Source organism: Amblyraja radiata, chromosome 13 (assembly GCF_010909765.2).
Source record: "Amblyraja radiata isolate CabotCenter1 chromosome 13, sAmbRad1.1.pri, whole genome shotgun sequence".
NCBI classification, from domain to species: domain Eukaryota; kingdom Metazoa; phylum Chordata; class Chondrichthyes; order Rajiformes; family Rajidae; genus Amblyraja; species Amblyraja radiata.
The window spans coordinates 8,533,201-8,560,220 of NC_045968.1; the positions used below are offsets into that span (position 1 = coordinate 8,533,201).

Consider the following 27,020-nt stretch of genomic DNA (forward strand, 5'->3'; position numbering starts at 1 on the left):
CCAAAGTCAGTGTCTCAAACCAGCAGTGGAGCAGACTTTCAGCTTTCTGCATTGGTCAGCAAATCTCCAGCATGCAGTTTATTCAAGTTTATTGTCATGTGTCCCTGATAGGACAATGAAATTCTTGCTTTGCTTCAGCACACATAACTCCAGGGATTACTAGCGTGGCCAGTTCTTCAGTAGCCCCAACCCTGAGACTAGGTATAATTGGCAGTTGGTAGAATGTCATATTTACTTTTATAACCCAACCCTCACATTTTTAATAATGCAAGGCCGCAACATTGTGTCCCCATAATGTGCATCATGTGAGTCAATGGCATCCTATCTGCCAGAAATGCTCAAATGGAGAAACAAAGAACTGCATTTGCTTGCTTACAAAAAAAAATGCTGGAGTAACTCAGCAGGGCAGGCAGCATCCCTGGAGAAAAGTGTCCTGACCCAAAACATCACCTGCCTATACTCTGACCCCGAGTTAATCCAACACGTTGTGTCTTTTTTTGTTGTTGCCATAAATGCTCACTCTTATTGGTGTTGATGCTGTAGTGTATACTATCCACAACATATTACCATTGGCAACTAAGGAGAGGAATTGTGGCCTTGCCCTGGACATACTCATCTTAGAAATATAAGTCCGGTGCCGAGAACCAAGTGCACACCTGTTAAACCAAGTTCTACATTAGTTTCAAATTCCAAGCAAGTGGTAGAGTATTCAGGCCCTTTGTTGGTGTGATTCTGAGCTGTCCTCTTTCAAGTCTGAGGATTTTTTCAGGAGGGAAAGAGTAGGTCTGGATGCAGGTAGCTTAATATGTTGTGTTTTCATTAAACAACATATTTTCCAAGTAAATCTAAGTAAATGTTAAAAAAAAATTGGCTCGACAGCAACAACCTCCAAACAAACACAGAAGTTGAAGGTTTAGGACCCCGTATAGGGCAGTACTTGTAAGCTATGGCTTCCAAATAACCCTACATGCAGCAGGGCATGCAGGTTTAGCATGGGTGTTGCTGGTTTAATAATAATCTAAATCTTAGATCAGATAGTTCGATTCCAGACCAAAGACAAGATTGACAATGAGCACTGAAAAACGACAATTTTCGTGGAAATATCTCACCACAGACATGGATAAAAATGGATGCTCAGAGAGTGAGGGACTCTTTCCTAGAACACAAGGTTAACCCAGCAAAGTTAGCAACAAGAAATCTCTCGACATTCTTTCTCTCCATATCCCCGAATCTCCAAGGAGATTGTGTTCAGCTATTCCTTAGGATAGAACACAACAGAAGGAATCAAAATGTATGATGAAATTTAGTGTTTTGCAGACATAATCGTGACTGGAAGACTTGCATGTCTTTTTGGAGATATCAACACTGAACAACTCAGCTAAGTCCATTCCTATATAACAAAACATTACAATGGAATATCATGCCACACAAAATCATTTCAAAGTTTATTTTCTCTAAAACAGGTTAGCCTGCAATTTAATGGAAAACAGTGTAAGCAAGCCAATTTTCTGCCTAATCAATTTATTTGTCCAGCTTTCGAAGCGCTTGTATGGACGACAATGAATGCTTAATGGATAAACCAACTAATTTACAAAATAAATCGCAACTACATATTAATCCAGTCTACAATAGTCCAAAATTTTAAAACACAAAATAGGAATCGGGTAATTTTTCACGGTTCTCATCAGTGACCATTACCATAGGTTTTAAATACAGTAACACTTGTTCATGCAACATGTGCTTTAAGGATGAAGGCAATGTATATCCTACAATGAGCCATTTTACCAAGAGGGGAAGCATTTTAACAACTAATCAATCATTAGACCAAATTTAGTATTAGTGAATCTTGACAAGGTAACATCTACCTTAGATTCTTTTTTTAAATTACACTTGTATTGCTGGTAAGCAAGTCTGCTGATATATACTCTTTTTAAAGTGGCTCAGATGGTTCATGGCTACTTTACCTAATTTTGAAAATGAATCTAAAAATATCAAACATGTAAAGGGCAATATTACATCTGATTAGATGACCTACGCACACTTCTGTCAACGACCCCCTTTAGCAGAAAATAAGCACCAACTAGTCACAACCAAAATATTTTAATTAAGAAAAATTACAGGAAAATATGAAACAAATGTTCATGAACAGCATTTACCCCAAAAGGTTCTGTGCTATATTCTACACAGGAACTAACTAAAAATAGCTAAAATAAATCAGAAGTAGCCTTCAATTAATAGGTGCATGTCATTTGATTTTCTTAGTCAACTTCATTTACCTAAGTTATGACTAACATTGATAGGCTTCACAATACTGCATGTGTTTGAAGTTTCCTGGATTTAAATTATGGCAACTTTTCAGTTTATTAAGCAGCAGAGCATGTACATGTTCTATTTTCTCCTCTGCAAAAATTGTGCATGTGAGCAGCTTACTACCATTACAATTGTTACGTTATTATTGTATTCGTGATTTATATGGAAAGCAACTCACAGCATTTATTTTAACTGTTGCAGTTGGTAATTGAGGAACAATTCATAACTACAAGTACATAAGTTTTATAAACATTAAAAAAATAGAATAGCCAAGGTGGAAATAAAACAAGCAAAATACTTATGCTGCAAGATTTAATCCAAATCGCTACAGATAAATTATACAATGCACTGCTGCTAAATTGGTTAACTTCTCCAGTGTATGTTAAATATTAATAAAAACAAACTCATTTTGGTGTTTTTCTGGGTTTATTCATTAGCCGCTTGAAGGCAATCAAGTTTGCATGCGTTCACATACAACATCACGCCCATACACTACTCTCTTCCACACACAACTCCGTGATGAGGAGTTTATTTTCATGAGCGAATACAGAGCCCAAGATTTCAAGTAATGAACCTGGCTCCACAGCACTGAGTCCAGACATTCATACAGTGGGTCCATTCACACAGTGCTTCATAGCAAGGCCTTGACTCGGTCTTCTGACTTGGTCGATGTCCCTTTCTTGGTTTATGAAGTTTGAAGTATCTTAAGTGCTTCATTCTTCTAATTTTAGATAACTGAATTTGATCTTGGTTTAGTTACTTTGTAGACATTGACCTCTCTTTGACTTTCAGCCCCCTTTCTTTAAACAATCTAAATAGCATTCACTGTGAAATTTTATAACAATTTACCATTCTCACGCGCACTCGCACCCACTCGCCAGCTTGACTTCATTTGGGCTTTTCTCGGATACCAAACGCAATCTGCAAAACAGCTCTCCGATTTAATGCAGCAGTGGACCCCACATGAGCCAAGCATGATCGATTAAACCTTCCTTTAGTGCTGCATTACTTCACTTGCTCCAGGAATTACACCTTTCTAGAATTGGAAGCCTTCTGCTGGAACATTGGTAGATGAATTGAACCCAAATGTCCCACCTTGAATTGCTTCGGGAACCAAGGCAGGATCTTCATCAATCTTAAAAGGAAAAGAGAAAAAATAAATCTAAGACAGCAGAAAACAAAAATTAGATGATGGGAGAGGAAACTGCAAGCATGCTTAAAGCTAAAGAATACAAAGCAGCAAGTATTCTGCATGATTGCATTCAATTATTCACTGGATTGAAGAGCAACATCCCCTCACGAGAATAACCTGGTAAAATTAATGACATGCAGATCTCTCAAAGAATGTTTTCATTGGGCAAGAAAGCTGAAAATAAATATAATTTATCATTCATCTCTGAAATTCCATTTATCTGAGAGGGCATGTGGCACTTAAGGATATTTGAGATACTGAGATCATAATCATATAGCATGGAAATAGGTCTTTGATCCCAACTTGTCCATGGCAACCGAAATGCCACATCCAAGCCAATCCCATTTGCTCACATTTGACCCACATCCCTCTAAATCTTTCCTATCCATGTACCTTTCCAAGAGTCTTTTAAATGTTATGATACCTGTCTTAATTGTCACCCCTGGCAGCTCATTCCATATACTCACCACCCTGATGAAAACAGTGGACTATTGGCTAATGTGATGGGATTAAAATATAGATGACACAGTAATCTGGCAATTAGGATATCCAACAGGCTAACTTCAACTCCATGGGATATGAAACAAGTACCCACAATAAACTTTAATGATAAGAGTTGAGACCATCCAGACACCTCAACTATGCTAGCTGTTCAAACAGTTCTCCAATTTGTCATGCTTTACCAAGTTCTTTCCCCATGATGCTCAACTACCATCTAAAACCACATTCGGAAATTACTATGCAATCAGTTTCCACCTAGGGAAAACTGATTGCATAGAGACAGCACACAATCTCTGGAGCTACAAGGCAGCAACATTCATTACTGCACCACTCTGTCATCAAAGAGCCTCCACTGAGTATCATTGTTTGTAAACTTTCCACCCCAAGAGTGCTATTTCCTCAAGAGATCTACACAGTGTTAATTTTATCTTGATTAGTTCTGATGAGGTTTGTTGATATTGTTCATTCCAATGAATACTTGGCGGATGCAGATCACATGTTTCCAAAATAAGTGCTTCATGTCATAATTCACCAAGTAACACATGCCTGTATTCTTTTCCCAATTATCCCACGTTGGCACATGTAAAAAACAGCTTCTACTCCATAAAGCCTTCACACTTTAAGGCTTCACACATCATTTTTTTTTTAAATCTTCCCTTCACCATGGAGAGCTAATCAGTTCCCTACCAATCTAGCATCCTCCTCTAACCTCTTCAAATATTCTCAGTAAAGTGAGAGAATTGCCAATTTTCCTCTTTTTTCCCTACACAGAGGGACAATGGTAACACTACTAGACTAAAATCAAGTAAATCATACTTAAACTTTGTAGCTCAATGTTACTTTTACTCGGTGGAAATTGAGGTTTAAAGAAAGCCTAAAATAATAATCTTAATTACAATCACTATTTTCCAAAAATGGGAGCAGAAATTATATCTTGGTATTAGTTAGAGAATGCAAAGATTATACTTTGATAGTATTATCTAGGGCTATGAACTCTTAACAGTTTGAACATGGCCTTGACTGTAGCTTTAGAAACATTTTAAAATATGTAGATCAGTTAAATATTGTTCAATTACATCTGAATCACCAAAATAAAGAATTATTTTGCAATCAAAGTGCAGAATAATCAGTGGAGTCCAGAATATTTAGTAAATGATTTTTTCACTGTAAAGGTTGTAGCATGAAATAGACATTTGTTTAAATCTCTTCAATTTGAGGGTTATGATTTTTAAAATAATTTTCCCAAACAGAAGCCTAATCTCATCTACATTACACTTTGCCATCTATTGGATCTACAGACTGATTATCATGCCCATTAATGCAAAGTTCCTCTCAGTTGCAAAGAATATGCAACAAGTAAGCACAATTAAGTCAGATATCACTTTGAAACACAGCACATGTTATAAAGGCTGCAAAAAATTATCATTTGACTAATGCTATAAATGATTGGGATGAATGTTCCAAAAGAGAATGATCCTGAAGTTCACCAGACTGGGAAGTGGTACCTTTTTGTTCGTACTACTGTGGACTACCTGGAATTTGGGAGATTTATCAATAGGGCAAAAGTTCGGCAGAACGGAGTGAAATGGATTTTGTTCAATGGGCTCAATCAATGAGAAAAGGGACCAAGCATGGTGCAGACGACGCTCTAGTTTGTGTGGTCCCCAACTTCCATGTAAATTTGGAAATATCACATTCAGGATACAACATTTCCTTGCCCACAAAATAAAAGTTCAGCACAGGCATTAATATTTTCAAAATGTTTCAATTTAGGATACTAAAGAAAACATTGCAAATAGTGAAAGGCTTAGATAGAGTGGAGTGGATGTGGAGAGGATGTTTCAACTAGTGGGAGTGTCGAAGACCAGAGGTCATAGCCTTAGAATTAAAGGACGTTCCTTTAGGAAGATGAGGAATTTCTTTAGTGAATTTGTGAAATTCATTGTCACAAGGCTGTGGAGGTCAAGTAAATGGATATTTTTAAGGCAGAGATAAATTTTTGATTAGTATGTGTTGTGGGGAGAAAGCAGAAGAGTGGGGTTTAAGAGGGAAAGACAGGTCAGCCATGATTGAATGGCGGAGTAGACTTGATGGGCCAAATGGCCTAATTCTTCTATCACTTAGGAACTTATGACACCTCCCTTCAGTTTGAAAGAGAAATCCTAAACCAGAGCTTCCTGTTTTCCATCACTTTATTTCTCCTTCTGTCTCATTCTAGGCTCACTGTCTTCAGCGATGTATATTCTTATTAAAAAATCCCAACACCAGCCAGCAATAGCAGCTTATTTTCTGATTAGGTTTCCTACGACTCAACATTGAATTCTACATTTTCAATCTTCCTAGTACATTTCAACTTTAAAATCAAATGAACCATCTTGTTGACATTCACCTTCCAACCACAAGTACATTTCCTCCCCCAATGTCTCATTTTTGCATATTAGTCAGAAAGACAGATCATGACATCAAAAAGATGCATTGAGATAAGATTTCAAGTAAAGATGCTTGCATATAGTAAATCATGACAAAACACTCAACATGCCAAAATTATAAATACTAAGAGAGCAATATACAACATCTTAATATTGGAAACGATCTGTGGACTAGATGACTCGTTTAGTATGTGGTGTTCCGTCAACTTACATCATCTGTTGAGAAATACTGATCAATGATCTCATATGCCAATTTATAGATGTCCTCATTTTCATGGTGTTGTAACTGTTCAATCTTTTCTAAACCTAAAGAGAAAAGATAGTTGTACATTTGTCATTTTCAACAGTTACGTATTATTAAAGGGGGCAATTTTATGATTACCTCCAAGGATAGCAACAGCTACAAGATTTGAATTTTGGGACTACAGTCATGCAGCATGTGACAAACAAATTACAGGCTACACACCAATATCCAGAAATATCATGCAAACCCCACCTCTTTTATAAATTATAACTTATATGCCAATCTTATGAAGCCAAAAAAAAAAAAGGAATTAAATGCAACAACTTCTACCTGCAAAGCATTCTGTTGACTACACTGCAAAAAACATTTTTTTTTTTTTTTAATTTCAAGGCTTTCAATGGGTTAGAAAATGCACGTTTCCAGCCTTTCTACAGTCTCAAGCACAATCGCAACTGAAACTTCAATACTGCCTTGTTAGAGCTCCTGACCTTTGGCGGAAACATAATCCCAAACCCTCATGGCTCTTTTAAATTGTACAAAATATAGAGTGGCTTTTATTTAAAAAAGCGTTTCTGCTCTCCCAGATGTTTATTCAATCGCCAATATCATCACAATAGATTATCTAATTTATCGTATTTGTTCAACTTTTTTGATAAATTCACTGGCACATCCCCCTTAATGACTAAAAATAATTTGGAACTTTACAAATGAAAATGCTTTTAAGTGCCAATGTCTTAAACCCATCCAGGATCCATTACATGATATGGCATATATCAATTTACTCCAGTATCTCAGTACTTCAATTCATTTCCCAGTCAATTAACATATTTCCACTACTCTGAACCTCGCCATATGTCTATTATTAAAGAATAAACCAAATAAACATGCAGTGCTTTCATGCCCAAAGACCATCACTCAAAATAATCTTTCCTCAACATCATGCTGGTTGCTGTCCGTAACTAGTCATGTTACCAACCATAGATGCTTCGCTCTCTAGTTTGCAAATGGTTAGGTGGACCTTGCTGTTGAATTCCCCCATACCTTCCTTCCATTTTATAATCAGATTTCTGTCAACAATGCAAGGCGGGATTATATTCAGGAATCTGAGCACCAGAGGCAAGATAACAATGGGCAAAATTAAAGGCAATATGCAACATGGTGTTACTGCTGGGCCCAGCTACTTCAGCAAGGCTATTTTATTACAGACACCAGCTGGAAGGGAATAATTTAGCTTCATTAAACTATTTTAATACTAAATAATAAGGCATATTCCTAATGTCATGCACAGTATTTTCACACAAGATTCTCTTTGCATTATTAGTAATGAGTTTTAGTGTTCAATTGCTGTCTAACATAGCCATTTTTAAGGCATTGATTAAATAAAATTTAAAAGCGAGGCTTTCACCATTCAAAATTATCTCAACTAGTTAGAATCATTCACGTGTGGCCACAAGAACCACCACTTCTTGCTTTCCGTGACCAAATGATGTAAAACAGGGTTTAAAAGTTACATTTAGAACTTGAAGCAATGATTTAATAGAGGTTAACGAACAATGTGCAATTTGATTGGAGATGAACCTATCAAAGAATAACACAGTCCATATATTCTATTTAGTTTTATCCAGATACAAACCAGTCTATCAGTTGCCAATTTGTTTTTTAATCAACACAGAAATACCCCTCTCCCTCAATTGGTTTCTCATCCACTGTAACACAGAACATAATTGACGGAAATAGCTCTATCTGGACAATCTGGATTTATTTATGCTTGCATAGCAGACTTGATTAGAGGATTATGTCAGTCTTACCACCGCATTCTTCAATCAGACTAGCTATTGTTTCTGCCTCATCATCTGCCATCTTGAGGATATTACTTAACCCATCCAATACCACTTGTACCACCTGCGAGTCTTTCACTGTTAACAGGTTACAGAATGGAGGGACTACTTTTTGTTGGATCAGGTATGCAACCTAATGAAAAATAACTTAGTTAGTTTCACATCATGCATCTTTTGCAAAACAGTAATGACAAAACATTTACAAATTTCATTAAATTGCAAACTAAGACTTCTAGACAACACAAGACTTTAAAAATAATGAAATTATTCTGGTTTAACAAGCATGTTTTATTTGAACTCGAGTAGTTTTACCCACCTGCTCTTTCCTGCCACTGATAGTTAGATTACTTATTGCCCAAGCAGCTTCTTTCTGAGTACCAAAGTCACCCTAAGGAAGAGGAACAGAAAGGCTTGAATTATATCCACTGTGGAGTAATGAAGCTCAAATGACAACTTTCCAGAAACCATGGAATTATTTTATAATCCAATGCATCTAGGACTATTATTCATAGAATTGTTTTTATAAACTATAATTACATTGGTAATATTGTACTCTACGGCCATTACATATCTGATTCACTGGTTTTAAAATGGAAGCAAATCTAAAATTATTTGTACACCAAATTGAACAGGTTCTTCTACAAAATTACACTTTATAAAGCAGTTTGAAAAATCTTAACATTAAAGACATTAAATAAGTGGAATTTTAAAATCAAGTGCATCCTCTCACCTTATCCAAGAGGTGTATAATCATAGGCACAAGATTTGCGTCTATCACTGCTTGTACTTGCTGCTGGTTCCCAGCTGTGATGTTCGATAAGAACCAGACTGCCTCCTGTATTGATTGGTTGGCAGAACGAAAGTCAAGTATTAGCACATTTAGTATTTATTTCCGAATAACATTTAGCAATTCCGTTCATTTTGAAATGTCGAGACAATCTTTTATTTTAAGCATACTAACAGAATCATTACACAGAGTACCTACAAAACTACCAAAAACCTATATTCAAGATCATACGAGAAAGTATTTTTAATTTTGATGCTAGCTCTGTTGGATCAGTTCAGACAAAACAATGTCACCATATCAACAATTCTGGCATACCATAGCTGGCAAATGGACATTGAGGCTTAATCAGCACATTCACACGATAAAGCCTCTTAAACGGGATGTGATTGCCTACAGATGCACTTCAGTTTCAGCACTGATGTTCACCAATGGAATCAGACCAATAGTGCCGGCCAACCCCAAAACAGACTCACGCGTGCAACTTTTTTCCTCTAATGCTTCGTTATATTACACCAGGCAATTTACCAAATAAAATATTAGAATATAAATTTTCTACATAACAATCAAAATATTTGTACCGTACCATTGATACCCATATTAAAAACATTCCAGTCACAAGACAAACAAACAGTGCCTGTAATTAGCATCTCATAATTTCCAACAGAATCTTCAATTGTTATCAAATATGTTTTAAACCGTGGAACAAAATTCATAAGAACCCGTGGCTGCGAGGCAGAAAATAATTCTAAATTTCCATACCTTATTGATTTTTTCTTTAGGATGCGTTAGCAATCCTGGGAAATGAGAAAGAGCTTCACAGTTCAGGACTACTTGTGTCTGCTCATCAGTACCAGTTACAATATTTCCCACGGCTCGCAAAGCTGCAGTCTAGGCAAATATCGGTTATTTGTTAAATTACAAAAATGCCTACAATGTTACAATGCCATTTTCTTTAACACCATAGGACAATTTTACATTTCTCTGGGCAATTCTAGATGTCCACAAACAAATTTACATAAATACAGTACCCAGCCATTAAAGCAAATAGCTGCCCGAATTCACTAGCAATGTTATCTTATCAATAGTACTCAATTTAAAAACAAGTTAATTTCATTCAAGCATTTAAGGCAAAATGGACACATCTTAATGTATCTTGGTACATGAGATGAGAACTACAAGCATACCAAATTTTTAGGTCAGACTTAAATGACACATCGATATTCTGTTTACTTAGCAAATCCCCCCCCCTCCGAGGATAATTTGTATAATGTGCCAGTTCTGAAGTTGTATTCAAAGTCTACAACAAACTCATTAATATTAAACTAAACATTGAATTTCCCACAAATCAGTACAATGAAACAGGGTCATTGATCATAATTGGTTCATGACTAAAGCAAGAATTGCCATGAACCATTTAACCGACTGAGCATCTTATTTTTAATCAATTGGTTTATTCTGCCTCAGTACACACGACCTTAAACCAGTGAACAATTAAAGTTACATGGCTTTATTCCACGACTGTGATTATTTAAACTTTAGGTTAAACGAATTAGAACATGAAAAATGTTATTACTGGGAAGTGAATATTGCATTTTTTATTACTGGTGCAATTGTACCCATAAAATTGGACAGAATTTGAACAACCTACTGGGTATAACGCCAATCTGTGACGTATTATGTGCCATACGACATTTGAGTCACAGAAGGCACAAAATAAAATGGGCAACTGTTGTTACACTTAAAATCCAGCAAACTTCAGCACAACCCTCAATTCTACCTGGATTTTATTTAGATTTGAAAATAACTCAAAACATCCTAGACAGGAGCTACTAAAATACTAATTCCAAGTACTAACCTAACATAAATGTGCTAGAACATGGTCCCAGATTTAAATTGTCCATTTCATTTTGTATAACATTACATTTTAACATCTCTAAAGTTTAGATACATAACATTGCAAACATTTGAAAATTTAAGATTGAATTTAAAATCTGGATGATAAATTCTCACCTGAACTTTGACTTCCTGATGGCTGAGAAGGGGCACCAAATGAGGAACAATTCCAGAGTCAATAACCATCTGAATCTGCTCATTTCCTGCATCTGTTAGGTAGGATAGGGCCCAAACAGTGTCTACTAAAATCTGAAGTTAACAACAAACATTGAAATATCCAAGTAATATCAGACCTTCAACCAAAACCTGTTTATTTCATAATTGAACATAAAGAACAAATGTGCTAAACTACATCCAATAAATCTCCTTACATCACTTTAACATATCAAATATTTAAAGCAGAAACAATTACAACAGAAATATATAATTATGAATAACATGATCCCTTTCATACAGTTTGTCTGCGTTATGAAATAACCAAACATAATGCTTCAGATACACTTTGTACCTATTTTTCCCCATTAGATTATATAAAAATCCTATAGTTTCATGAAAACATTCTCTACAAGCAGCAGGTAAATTCCTATCTCGCGGGTGTTTTGTTCATTAACAAAAGCGTTGACGACAATTGCTTCTAAACAAAAGGCAAGCAATGAAACCAGCAGACAAGGGGAGGAATGGGAAAGGATAGTTGCTGGCAGAGTTTAAGAGATGTGGGAGGTGAAAGAGATAACAGAGATGGGAGAGCAAGATGGAGAAATAAGTGGGCATGGGAAAGAGAAAAGGAAATCTTAATCCTTTAATTTGTCTAAACTCTAACAAAAATAGTTGGATTGTAAAATCTTCTGGAAGAAATAGAAAGCAGTGTATAAAGGACATGAACGGTGCTATAATGCTTTGAGTCTCTACCTAGGAGAATAACGAATGGAATACAAAGCGAGTGACAGAAAATACAGGTTTCAAAACAAAGTAATTCAAGACATTTTTTGGTGGGAAGCAGAATGAATACCAAAGTTCAAGGTGCAGAGAATGACTAACAGCTAAAGGTGAACAAAGAAAGCAACCACAATTGGAGAAACGAAGATAGGGAGGGAAAAAAACCACAAAAACAAACCACACTGCCACAATCCGCTTTCGAAGTGTTGGGAAATTTTCTTGATATTACCAAAGAGAGTAGTATGAAGATGTGGAAGAGCTTTTCAAAAAATGTGTACAAGCTACGCTCTTGAACTTGGGACAATACTTACATTGACATCTGTGTGGTGGATGAGCACACACAAGGCTGGAAGAATCTAAGAAGACAGTTTAATCAAAGTTAGTATCAATTTTATCTTTCTAAAGATGCAGCACATACATTTTAAATCATGAAAAATCAAAGCTAAACATACCTCCTGAATTGTTTCCATTGGTGGGGGCGGATCCTTGTGACGGCAGAGATTGACCATCACCCAAGTGACATTTCGAAGAAAGGTAATGGGGATAGATGGGCTAATGAAAGATAGCAAGGGCTTCACAACTCCAAGGCTAATGACATAATCTCTGCATTGAGGCCCATCCCCTGTTTGCAAGAATTAAGGAATATAGATTAATTTCAGTTTTATTAGACAAATCTCAATTCACATCTAAATGCAGCAGCATGTTTCAGAGAAAAGACACATTTATATCTTCATTTTTGTTGATGTGTAGTCAATTGAATTTGATAGCAAATAGCACCCTGTTTGCACATAGAGCAATGAGATGAATAAGCAGTTCATCAGCTTCAATGCTAATTGAATAATGAAATGTTGGCTAATACTTTAAAACCTGTTTTACATCCCACCTCCCACATTCACCTTAATATGTGGATGGCAGCGATTTAACACTTCTGTTGAGTACAACAGTTCTGACAATGCAGCACTGAGTACAGGCACCTCGCATTTGAAAAGCACCCCATAATTCAAAAATATGTAAATTAAACATATTTGCGACATGCGGTCAAAAGTAAATTTGAGCACCTTATTCCAAAAATACCAGGAAGCAAATCATGCTGTAGTATTAAATGAACACATAAAACGAGAGGCGCCTGTATTACACCAAAATACCGTGGATGCACTTGAAACATAAAACATTCACAAGCCATTCCAGATACACCCTTGAAACATGGCATCCACATCATATTCATGTTTCTTAAAAGTAAAATACCCCAACACAAATCTCTATAGAGTTATTTCTGGTACAACTGTGGATCACAACATAATACTGCAAAATTTAAATTAAAAATGCAAAAATTTTAAAGCAATGCCATGGTCTAGTTTTTTATTTATTTATTTATATTTTAAAGCTTTTGTCCACCTACAAGTGTCACAGAAAGGACCACAGACAAAAAAAGTCATATACAGCTGAAATGCTGCATGATCAGTTATAATATCTACTAATAATTCAAGAAAAATTCTGCAAGAATCAAAATAAATAATTCAAAGCAACAAAACATACCTATGATGTTTCCTAAAGCCCAAACCGCTTGTTCACACACATTCTGATGTGGAGAGTGTAGCAGTCTTAAAAACAGAGGAACAGCATCTAACAAACAAAATAAAGTGAATCAAGATTTAGTAAAATGTGCATTTCAGTACATGAGAGGATAGCCAGATGTGTACAAACACAGCTGTAATTTCTACATCGTGAAACCAAAATGTATAAAAATGGTCTTTATTAAAATCTGACAATGTGCACCTTAACCACGTGATTTTTTTCTGTTACAAATCTCAAATTATGGAGTACAGAGGCAAATAAATAAATGATGGGTCTTTGCCCCAAACATTATGGAGGGCACTGCATTTAAGACCACCACATCAAGCACAAACTGCATGCAAAATAAAAATTTCCATAATATTCCAAATTAAATATATAATCTTTAAACTGTAGGCTTATATAATTAAACATTTCTGCAATTTTATTTTATGAACAGTGAAATTATAATAGGAAAATTAATCAGTAAAAAAAAAATTAATCAATGTTCAAGAGGGAAAAAAAAGCAGCAACACTCACTTGATTTAACCACGGCCTGTGTTTGTTCTGAGGTGCCAGAAGCAATATTGGTCAAAGCCCATGCCGCTTCAAACTGCAATGAAGGACTAAAGAAAACACTGCAAATTACTAATAATGCAAGTCATTTCATATTGTTTTGTCTGGCATTGGGAGAAAAGCTGTTTTGCTTTTTTTTTTAACTATATAAATGTTCAAAACATTTAATTCTAATTTAAATTAAAAAAGTAGTCACATTGGAAACTCACTTGTCATCTCGTTCTAGACAATGCACAAGAATTGGTAAAATACCAGAATTTATTAAATCATCTATTGGTGGATTGCGATCACTTGATAACAACTTCCTGTTGGAAGAAAAAACATGGTGTTTACTTTAGCTGCATTTTAAATGCAGCACCTTCAAAGTGCGTTATTACATCCCACTGTACATTCAAGTGCAATATCAAACAAAATACATCAAGTCAGGCAAGTGAGACCTTTACTAAATAAATGAGTAACTTAAGGCAAAATGGTGTTGAGGAGTTGTACAAATGAATATCACAGCAGATACAAAGGTATCAAGATTGTATAGCTGCATCCGTAAATCAAAGGACACAAACTGATGGTGTATCGAGTTCTGACGATTGTAAGGCTCGAAAGTTAAAGGAAGTGATGAAGTGATGGAAAGACATAAAAATAAAGGTTAAAATTGCAAAAGCATCATAAGCCAGGAGCCATGTTTAATCAACTAATGCAGAGGATGATGGCCAAGTTGAACATTACATGCTGGTTCATGGTTAGCAGAAATCAGGATGATATTTATGCAGGGTGTAATGTTGCTATTTACCCAGGAGAACAAAGCAACCATCATGTCTTAAAAAGCACAAAAATGAATGAGGTCAATTAAAGAGCAATCAAGCTGAGACGATGTCAGAAAATGTTATCCAGGCGAAAGATTTGTGATGAAGAGTATGTGGTCATAAACCTCAGCTCACAATGAAATAGGATACCTTGACCGCTAGTGATGATTTAGCTTCTCCTCACAAGTAGAATGATCGCTAAGTAATAGACTTGTGTGTGATACCCTTACCAATGATTAAATGGGAAAAAAATATGCTCATTCAATGATTGCCAAGCAAATAAAGTAATAAATCGTTGGCACTTGCATTCTATTCTCCAATCCACACAATCTTTGTAACAAATAGCAGAGAAATTCAAATGAAAAATGGACCCGCACTTTTTCCAGGGATGCAAGTTATTTGTATTTTGAACTATCATGTTACTACGTTTAGAAAGTGAAATTCTCACCTAGCAGCTTGTACTGCACTGAGCTGAAGCCCCTGGTTGTCACTGGAAGCATTCTGTTTGACAACATTATCACAGTTAGTACAGACTTAGATATCACAAAATAAACTTAAAATACAATCCAACTTAGTTACCTGAACAATTGCTTCCAGCGATGTATTTTGCTGCAAAGTAAACAAAAATGTTCGTTTTTAGGCACATTAAAAGGTTACTGCAGTTAAGACCAAGAATTATATGAAATAAACTGCTTCACAAACTGATTTAGCAAACATTTAATTTGCCATATAATAAGCATATGGAAAAAGATTCAAATCAATTATAAAATTAGAAAAGCTCTACATTATTTAAATGTACAGAATGAAATGGACACATTCTGCCTGGAGGATGCATTAAAGTAAGAAATAAAGGCTCACAGCTGAAGTGCTCCCCAAATAAATTTTGAGAACCCAGCAGCTTACAATCAAGTGTGTAACTTCACCAACGGGCACTGACAAAACTAGTGCATCACCCAAGGGCCCAATAAATGGAATAATATACACGTTTTGGGGAACTGAACCAAAGAGCGAAGATTTACCTCACTGTCAAAACTAGACGATGGCACCCTTGTTTGTCATTAGCATTATTAAATTTAAATGCAAGGCTTTAAATTAAATGAGCAATATTGATGTTAATTATAAAAATGTCCCCAATATCAAGCTGTTTAATCGTGACATTATTCCCATGAAAAATTTGCTACTAATTAAAACACTGTTTTATTGTAAATATTGTTACATAAATTCTGGAAAAAAATTAAATACAATTGCCAGTAGAGTGTTAGGTAGGAATATTGTTCCATTGACAGTACAAAGATTCTATTAAAAATAATTCTGAGCACAATAATTCATTCTGCTCTCTATTTTGAATGTGCCAATAAGTGCATTCATTCTACCACAGGGTGAGTGGTGGATTATTGCGCAGGGGGACAGGGCCCAACGGGTCCCACTTGGTCTAGTTACTTCTAAAACTGATCAACTGACCCAAAGTGGGCAATAATAAAAATATTGTTTCCAAAGAGAAAGGTTTGGGAGAAGTGTTCAGTTATTACCAGCATTCAGTTATTACCAGCATTAATATTAGAGCATCAAATGCTATTGTATTTATACAATAGTGAATGTATTTACCACTCTGATGTCACCATCAAGGTCAGAGTCTTCGCAAGCATCTTCTTGAGGTACATTTCTTCTCTTTAATAAATGTTCATCCCTCTTATTCTGTAAGAATAGAAATATTTTGTTCAGTTAGGAAGTAGGGGGCTTCAATTGTAATGTTAAATTCAAACAAAAATTAAGATCTTATTTGTATGTAATACCAACTTATATAGTAATGAAAAATAGCAAGCAATATTAATATTCTATAAGTCATCTTGACCATGTAATTTATGGCCGTCACTTTTATAACTACTTTGAAAACAATCAACAGAAACTCAACTGTTATTTATTTTTAGGTACACATAAATGCTGGAGAAACTCAGCGGGTGCAGCAGCATCTATGGAGCGAAGGAAATAGGCAGCATTTCGAGCCAAAACCCTTCTTCAGACTGATGGGGGTGGCGGGGAGAAGAAAGGAAAAAGAGGAGGAGGAGCCCGAGGGCTGAAGGATGGGAGGAGACAGCCCGAGGGCTCAGGAAGGGGAGGAGACAGCAAGGGCTAACAAAATTGGGAGAATCCAATGTTCATGCCCCCAGGATGCAGACTCCCCAAGCGGAATATGAGGTGCTGTTCCTCCAATTTCCGGTGTTGCTCGCTCTGGCCATGGAGGAGACCCAGGACAGAGAGGTCGGATGGGGAATGGGAGGGGGAGTTGAAGTGCTGAGCCACCGGGAGGTCAGGTTGGTTATTGCGGAGGTGTTCGGCGAAGCAATCGCCCAGCCTCCGCTTGGTCTCACCGGTGTAGATCAGCTGACATCTAGAGCAGCGGATGCAATAGATGAGGTTGGAGGAGATGCAGGTGAACCTCTGTCGCACCTGGAACGACTGCTTGGGTCCTTGAATGGAGTCGAGGGGAGAGGTAAAGGGACAAGTGTTGCATCTCTTGCGGTTGCAACAGAAAGTGCCCGGGGAGGGGGTGGTACGGGAGGGAAGGGAAGAATTGACAAGGGAGTTACGGAGGGAGCCGTCTTTGCGAAAGGCAGACATGGGAGGAGATGGGAAGATGTGGCGAGTGGTGGGGTCACGTTGAAGGTGGCGAAACTGACGGAGGATTACTTGTTGTATGTGATGGTTGGTGGGGTGAAAGGTGAGGACTAGGGGGACTACCCTTGTTGCAAGTGGGGGGGATGGGGAGAGAGAGCAGTGTTGCTGGGTATGAAAGAGACCCTGGTGCGAGCCTCATCTATGGTGAAGGAGGGGAACCCCCGTTCCCTGAAGAATGAGGACATTTCAGATGCCCTGGTGTGGAACGCCTCATCCTGGGAGCAGATGCGGCGTAGACGGAGGAATTGGGAGTAGGGGATGGAGTCCTTACAGGAAGCAGGGTGGGAAGAAGTGTAGTCCAGATAGCCATGGGAGTCAGTAGGTTTATAGTGGATGTCCGTCAGAAGTCTATCACCTGCGATGGAGATAGTGAGGTCCAGGAATGGTAGGGAAGTGACGGAAATGGTCCAGGTGTATTTGAGTGCCGGATGGAAGTTAGTGGTGAAGTTTATTTTTATTTTGTAACTGTTTGAATAGGAATTCTTACCTTTCTTAGTTCTACAACCACCTCATTTCTTTGTCTTCTCATAGACTAAGGGAAATAAAACATTTAATATTAATTATTTTCATCATCTACATAACAAAAATCGCAATCTTATTTTAATCATGTTTTTACACAGCATTATGATCACTAAATGAAAATAAGTGTTCAAGTATTAATCTGAATGGCAAAGAGCCATTTGTAACCACAAAGCAATAAAACTAATGGATATTTCTTTAATTGGTGTGTGTTAAATGAATCACACATGCGGTCCTGACTAAAGCATATCTGAATGCCCCAGGTTTTGGTCCCAGTGGAAGAAAACTAAAAATACTCTGTACAGGACAATTTAAACAAGACTGTTTGCTGCTAAAGGTGTTATCAACAAACCCACTCTGTCTAAATTATTAGATGCAGTATGGGGACCACGAGGGCAGAGGGTTTCCAAAGTCCGTAACACAGAGCTTAACTATTAATGACTTGAAATCGGAAGCAGATCCCAGAAATGCAAGACATTCATAAAAGTCGTAAGATTTTCTAATGCAGTTTAATACTCATCTTCCAAATAAGAGAATGACTTGCTTCACAATGCAACCAATCAATTCACATTCATACTGATCTATCAAAATCAATACCAAACAAATAATTCTATAAAGCATTTTGCTTGTAATGACATAGCTTATTGAGTCAAAACATCTTCCACTGGGAATAAGTATTGCAAGGATATCGCAAAACTACAATACGTTAAAGAAATCTGCTAGAGGAACTCAGAGGGTCAAGCAGGAAGTGGATGGACAAAGTTTTAGTTCAGCACCCTTCTTCAAGACTGGAGGAAAGGGAGATGGCTGGTTGATGGTGGTGAGGGGACGGCTTGGGATAAGAGCTGGTAAGTGATTGGTGGATCCTGACAAGGAGGGGTCAGTTGAGTCAGATGGTCAAGAGGAGAATGGAGACGAAAGCCGGAAGTGATAACTGAAGAAGGTGCTGCAAATGGTGGACTGTAATAAGTAAGGACGATAAACCAAAAGGATTTCCTGAAATTATAGAATTCATTGTTGATTCCACTGGGTTATAGACTACTCAAACAGTAGGTGCTGCAAAATACATAATGTCCTGCAACTGGTAGCTCCAGCATGCCCAGCAGATAGAGTGCAAATGTTTGGTAAAACAGTCTTTGTTTGTTCACACAGATCTGTATCAAGCAACTTCTTTGCCAGCGCCTTTTTGAAGAACAGTTTTTCAAGGGATGTGGGCTTTATAGGCTGCACCAGCTTTTAATTACCCAACTCTGATAGCCCTTGAGAAGGTTGTGATGAGCCATCTTCTTTAACCGCTGAAGTCCTCGAGGGGTGAATATATCCACAATTGCTGTTAGGGGGAGCATTCCAGGATTTTGACTAAGTGGCAGCAAAGGAACAGCAATGTATTTCCAGGTCATGATGGTGTGCAGCTTGGAGGACAACTTCTATGTAGTGGTGATCCCAAGTTTTTGCTGTCCTTGTCTTCCTAGACAGAGGTCTTGGGTTTGGAATATGCTATCCAAGGAGTCTTGATGAGGGGCCAGGATGACTTTATGCTACCGATTCTGAGGATATGATACCTGCAGACCCTCCATAAGCAATACATTCTGTTTAATAGAAGAGACAGTGTGCTCCTTCCAGCATTTTCCCTTTTGCGTGAAGAGGAAAAGCAGTTGTCCTTGTTTGCCCGAATGTTCCTGCTCCATTATGATCAGATACAGGTTACCGATTGCCTTGAATTTCTGAGAATGTCACAATTTTTAAGAACGTTTTTGAAAAGCTTAAGCATTTTTACTATCCTCCAGGTGATCTCACACCAGGAGTAGTGTGCCTGTTACAAGTATAGAAATGATGCAGAGCATGTTGTCTGGGGCAGAATGCCTATGCTGGTTCAATTTTCCTGCCAATGGAATTGACGACTGTGAAAACAGTGATGGAGATACCCCTCCAATATCCTGAGGTGTTAAAAATAGTCCATGTATTCCAGAGATAAGAGAGCATTCCAGTATTGTGAAGTTGTGAAATTCTCTGCCACAGAAGGCAGTGGAGGCCAATTTACTGAATGAATTTAAAAGTGTTAGTTAGAGCTCTTAGGGCTAGCAGAATCAAGGGGTATGGGGAGAAGTCAAGCACGGATTACTGATTATGGACGATCAGCCATGAATGGTGGTGGTGGCTTGAAGGGCCGAATGGCCTCCTCCTGCACCTATTTTCTATGTTTCTAAGTATTAAAATCAGCATTCCCGTTAGCTTTTCATTCCAAAGATATGCAAACAAATATTTCTATGTAATTGTTTTCTATGTAATTGTCTTGACATGTCACTGCATGACAAGTGCGGTCATATTTTAAGTAGGAGTTTCTCCAAATGCAAGTCTATGATTCGAGAAAATTGTAAGTGATAGAACTAAATCCATTTGTACGTACAGAACGATGACTGTGATTTAGAAAACTTTATATTCAGCCACTTCTATTTCCAATGCCAACTTACTTAACACTACCACTACCCCAACCCCATGTAGTTTTATGATATCAGGCGAGGTCATTTCTAATTTAACAATATTCCAACTTTGCCAATATATTTCTCTTTTCCAATTTTAGTTCTCTCTCATTGACAGCAATAATTGGAAAAGCAAATCCAAGTAATGCTTGGGCTCCTTTTTGCTGCTTGAACTGCAATGTTATCTGCCCATTCTTCAGCTCAGCAATTTTGTTGAACACAAGTTGGTAAATCAACTGCAAGCCCATCCCTGGTACTTCTCTGAATTTAAATGTTTAAACAATATTCATACCAGCCCATGTTCTAACACCAATATCTTCCAAGCACAACTTTCGTCATCCACAAGTTCTAGCAACCTCCTTTGCTTCTATTACGAAATCCATCATTCAACCATGCATGCCTTTGTATTGTCTTCCACCTTCCTTCCCTCCCCACACCTCCAGTGGCCCACATTGCTACAAGGTGCTTCCCCAACCATATCACAAGATGCTAAACAGAAATCAGCACGATAATTTAGCATTGAACATTCAAAAAGTACAAACATTTAGTACTTAAATGGAAGCATGGTCCACAACCACATATTTACATCCCATGACATGGTAGGCACTGATAATCCATTAAAGGAACTACTCTTTGTTTCAGCCAATTACGAAAAGCCATGGCCTAATTTAAGGTTTTATTTTCCTTGCCTTCCTTGTTTACATTAGCATTAGAGAAATATTTCCGGCCAAGAGTAGAAAGATAATATGGCCTATTGTCTCTACCATTTAATGCTCCCATGATGGACTAACGATTGGCAGAATACCAGAATACTAATTTCTCCTATATTTATTACTTTCACAAAATTGAACATTGTTCCTTCTGTAACGATTTTAACTTCATCTTAGAAATTCCAACTACAACATCATATTTATCCCCATAACACAAATACAATATACAAGGGATGTGCCCAGACTACAGAAACATAGAAAATAGGTGCAGGAGTAGGCCATTCGGCCCTTCGTGCCTGCACCACCATTCAATATGATCATGGCTGATCATCCAACTCAGTATCCTGTACCTGCCTTCTCTCCATACCCCCTGATCCCTTTAGCCACAAGGGCCACATCTAACTCCCTCTTAAATATAACCAATGAACTGGCCTCAACTACCTTCTGTGGCAGAGAATTCCAGAGATTTACCACTCTGTGTGAAAAATGTTTTTCTCATCTCGGTCCTAATGAAGACCCGACGTTACGCAGATTCTCCCAGACTCTGCTCTCATGCAGTGCGAAACTTTACCCAGAACAACGCAGAGATCACACAGATAAAATGCCAATGCCTTCTTTGTATACTCTTTGTTAACCAGTCCCCAAAAGCCACGGAGGATAAAGATTTTTAATTCTATCTCGGGGAGAAATTTTTCCTTTCAAAGTTATGGAAAATTGAGTTTCCAGTTCTTAAGAATGAAATCCTCACTTAACCCAGGGATCAGTGTACTAATTTTTAAACAACATTTAACTGAACATTAAAGGCCCTTTTGTCAACCTCAATCAGAAACTGTAGCCATTGTGCAGTGCGTTAGTTAAAAGACTAATTGTAAAAGGTTTATAAAACTTGAAATATGGAATATTTAGATCAACTGACATTTTTCAAAATATGGCATACTCTGCAATTTATATTCTTCTCATTCCAATATTTCCTCCACTTATAAGTGAAGTTAGAAAGATGGGAAAGAATACCAATCAGCAGGATCAGTTAGTAATTTTGAGAAGATGAAATTTCCCATTTAAATCATAACTGACCTTAAGACACCAATGGAATCTTGACACATGTACACATTCTTCAGTTAGGTTTGTCAACAATTAAATTCAGCATTAATTAAAACTCACCCAAGATCATGGTAATTACCTCAACACTTTATTTACAGAATTGATTATTCCATCTTAATGGGGTTAAGTATTTGACTAGGTTTAACTAAAATGTTGTTTTGAAGAACCCAATTTAGTTACTGAAACCCAGAATTTAAAAAATATAATATAACAGCAGTTTCATTCAAACACATATGGTATGAATTAGACAACTGTATTGGGATGGACTCTAAACATACCCAAAAGCAGAATCAAGTATATGTCGTTGTTTGTCCCCCCAACCACAACTTGCAACGAACATTAATGACTATTATAAACATTGGATATTCTAAGTAGAAACAAGCCCACTGCTTAAATAAATATACAAGATGACTACTCAACTGCCAAATCATCTGATCTCTCAAGGAAATCTTTGGCTTAAGTTTATTTTCTGAAGTTCCAAATAAAGGGACTTAATTCTCTGGACAGGATGTTGTCCAATTTGCTGAGTATCTCCAGTTTTATTTTATTTTAGACCCCCACTAGTAAAATGCCTATTAGTTAAAATTGAATTATCCACAAAGGACCAATGCATAATGTTAACGATGGTCTGTAATGCCAGCCACCTCATCATCAACTCTACATTTGGATGATACAATTACTCATGGAGTCATTCATCATCTCCAAATGTAATAGTAAAACAAACTGATTTAATGTAATGATTACATTCCCAACATCAAGATAACACAGCATATTTGAGATTTGTATTACTTAAGTACCACAGCACAACTTTAATACAATCAGGTGACAGCAAAAGTTAACAAAGCACTATATTTTAAAAAACCTACAAATGCTGGGAATTCAGGTGATTCCCACAATACCTGGGTTGGGGTGGAGATGCGTTCCTGTTAAAAATAAATCAAACATATCGCGACTTTCAATCACTTAAAGTCGCATCATCTGCATGCATGTCAAGAAACTCAAGTTATTAAAAAATTCAATTTATTTACTCTTTTAAACATAAATTTGGTGAGAGCAAATTTTATTCTACAACTCCAATTTTTGGATAGTGATTTGTGAACACTGTTAGGCAATGTTTCTGCAACCCAAACAGCCATAATACAGTACCTAGCAGGTCAGTCAGCCTTTGTGGATAGAGAAACAAAGTTAATATTTCAGTTCTGACAAGTCAAACTAAAACTTCAACTCTGTTACCCGACCTGCTGAGAATTTCCATCATTTTCAGTTTTTATTACAATTTCTTTTAGACCCAGATAAACTGGTTACCCTAAACCTACCGAATTACCCATTAGTTTAAAATGAATTCTCCATGATGATGTATAAAGTTGAAAAAAATGTTTTATCAAGTCTTTTGCCATTCATTGCCTGTATGAAATGAGCTTCCCGGATTCACAAGCCGAATGTGCAAGGAAATGTACAGCTGTGCACATTAAACGATCACCCATCTTCCCAGTTCATCCCTGTCCACCAATGCTTCAATTTCTCATCTATATTACATTATTTCCCTTCTTCTGTAACTTTCTCTGCCCAAAAAGCCTCTAAGTGTCCCACGTCTTATATTCTCACATACTAAGAGTTCAGTAGAGCATCCTATTAATATTCTACTGGCTATAATAAAATACAATATAAAATTCTGATAGTGCTTCCACCCACCATTTTTCTCCTGAAAACTACCTTTGTGATTAGGCTTTAAGTCATTGGCCTTCTCATAAGATAGTTTTCTTTCACTCTATTCATTTTTCTCCAATTACAATCCTGTGATACACCTTGAGGGTTTTTTCCCTATTAAAAGTGCCATACTATTATTCCAAGTTGTTTTATTGTGGTGACCCACTAGTTGAAACACCCTGCATACTCAACCAGAGGATCATTATTTCAACAAATACAACTTGTGTTTACTTTAGTTTGAGAAACAACTGAGTATTTCACAAACTAAGGCAAATACAAGTTGTGTTTCAAGGAACATTAATCATCATCGTCCATCATCATCCTGTGGTTCCAGTAGCAGGTTATACAGTCAAATGCTGTGTAATAATGATTGGCATTTCCCCCTCAATATCTTATGAGCATGAACTGTTGTAAAATAGTTTAACTAATTTACATGTCCATTGGCATCAGTGAAATAGAAACCTACTTTCCTATCTGCAAGAGAGGAGCTGTAAAGTTTGAGAGTACATCCCTCTAAAATCAATACCACCAAAATGTTTTACTGTGGAAAGTTCAGAACTTAGAGTTCTACGTTTCCAGACAGTCTAGTGCTTCTATTGTGATCAAAAATAACATTATTTTTCAGTTAAAATTAAAAACATTCCTTTTACAAAAATAATGCTTTCTGCATTAGCTCAACAACACTGCAGTATCAGGTTATTAGTCCTCAACAATTAAGTTTTAAAAGATTCAAGGTAGAGAAATGTTATTGTTTATAATAACTTACATGGCAACTATTCACATTTTACTTACATCAGATGTCATCCTCTCAAAGTGAAAATTCGAAGAGTACATAGCTTAAAAACTTTAATGACAATTACATTAATTGGCCTTAATTGTGCTAATGGAAAATGAAAAGGATGAAACCATTCTAAAATCAGAGTCCTTGTAACATCTAACACTGCCAGGATATTGCTCCTGGTATACCTGTTTTTGCAAGGAACCAATTCGATAATCTGCTACATACATGAACGTTGTATATGGCAGCACTTAAGTCCCAACTAAACAACACATTACAGAATACATTCTTCAATTGTCAACATGACTTGGTTGTTCAAACAAGAACATGATTAAGACTTAAATCTCATCTCAAAACACAGATCAAAGTACTACTGCATTATTTGCACATATATTAACTATGTGACGGTACTTAAACGCGTTAAAGTTTATCAATTAGTCCTTTAGGTACTTTATATTCTCACATTTATACAGAATATTCCACATGTTCATAAAGTCTACAGTTAGATTGCCTTACAATCAGTTTCACTTTCCACAAGCGATAATATTCTTTGAGCTGAACATATTTAGCTGAGAATTTACACGCCCCAGCTTCGTTCCATTTTATACTTGAAATAGTTTAAGCATCCGAGTGGGAATTAAGTTGGCCTTGGGGGTGTTCACTCTACAATTTGGCTCGCATTTATAAAATGCGTTACTTGTGTCAAATATGACTCACCAGCAGATATTTTTTTTTAAAGTATCCACCGTGCCCGCCGACCATTAACATGCACTGAAGAGGAGTTATTTGAATAAAGCTTCGGGAAAATGTGTCAAAACTTTCAGATTACTGTGAAATGGTGACGTAAATGGCGATAGCAAGGGTTTGTTGGCTAAGAAGCAAATGGGGACACTTTTTTGACATATCTTCGGGCTTGTGAACGTGCCTTTGCTCACTCACGCCTGGCGGCTCCTTTAGGCCTCAGAGGCAGGCCCCGGCTCTCGGATTACTCACGGATTGTTACGGATATCACGGCGGCACCGCAACAAAAACATCACAAGAAGGAACAATAAGAAGGGGAAAAAAAACCCTCCTTCACCTCCAAATCCCGCCCTTTGTTCTTGAAATTCTTCAACCGCTGCTTGTCGTTGTCCGCCATCGCCGAACGCCTGCGAGGGACAGGGGGGGAGGGGAGGGAAAACTAACCGCGGCTCCTCGCGATCGCTAACGATTAAATAAAAGGCCGGGACGACCGCTGGCTCCCCGGCAGCAGCCGCCTCTTTCTCTCCTCCCCTCTCTTCTCCTCCCTACTTCGCCGTCTGAGGAATGAGGCAAAATGCCGGTAAAACGCTCGGCCTCGCTCTCGCCACAGACGACAACTCGCAGTAAGGCCGCCGCTGATTGGGTCGCGCCCGCCCGGTGACGTCGCGGGGCGGGGACTATGAGGTCATCCTAGCCGGGAGGGGGCGCTGCGGCGCGGCCTCCCAGCCCCACCCCGCCTCGGCTCAGTTTAGCTCAGCGCTGAGCCCGCCCGGTGCCTTTAGCGGCGCTGAGGAGTGGGTGCGACCAGTCATCCCGACCGGGAGGGGGCGCTGCGGCTCGGCCTCCCAGCCCCACCCCGCCTCAGATCACCTCAGCGCCTCCCCGGCAACTGCGTGCCCGTCCCGCCGCCATGTCGTGAGTCAGTTGCTGCCCGAGTGAGTGCAACTAAATGTGCAATTTCAAGTCTGAAGAAGGGTTTCGGCCCGACACGTTACCTATTTCCTTCGCTCCATAGATGCCGCTGCATCCGCTGAGTTTCTCCAGCATTTTTGTGTACCTTTGAGTGCAACTAAATGTCTTTACTTCAGACTTTAGAGATACAACGTGGAAACAGGCTCTTCGGCCCACCGACTGACTCCGTGCCGACCAGTGATCACCTCGTACCCCAGCACGATCATCCACACGCTCGGGGGACAATTTACAATTTTACCGAAGCCAATTAACCTACAAACCTGAGGTACACAAAAATGC

The 27,020-nt window shown here is 37.7% G+C and overlaps 1 protein-coding gene across 1 annotated transcript; it reads right to left on the reverse strand.

The window, feature by feature from the left end:
• Positions 1–1,423: 1,423 nt before the first annotated feature.
• Positions 1,424–26,439, reverse strand: kpna4 (karyopherin subunit alpha 4). The gene is made up of 17 exons (XM_033031178.1): positions 26,107–26,439; positions 18,221–18,265; positions 16,663–16,752; positions 15,637–15,666; positions 15,506–15,558; positions 14,467–14,562; positions 14,222–14,307; positions 13,667–13,753; positions 12,583–12,752; positions 12,442–12,486; positions 11,312–11,443; positions 10,061–10,189; positions 9,245–9,349; positions 8,831–8,902; positions 8,485–8,647; positions 6,644–6,738; positions 1,424–3,445 (listed from the first exon to the last, which is right to left on the reverse strand). Exons 1-17 carry the CDS (start codon positions 26,164–26,166, stop codon positions 3,347–3,349), a joined length of 1,557 nt encoding a protein of 518 aa, XP_032887069.1. The 5' UTR covers positions 26,167–26,439; the 3' UTR covers positions 1,424–3,346.
• Positions 26,440–27,020: the final 581 nt, after the last annotated feature.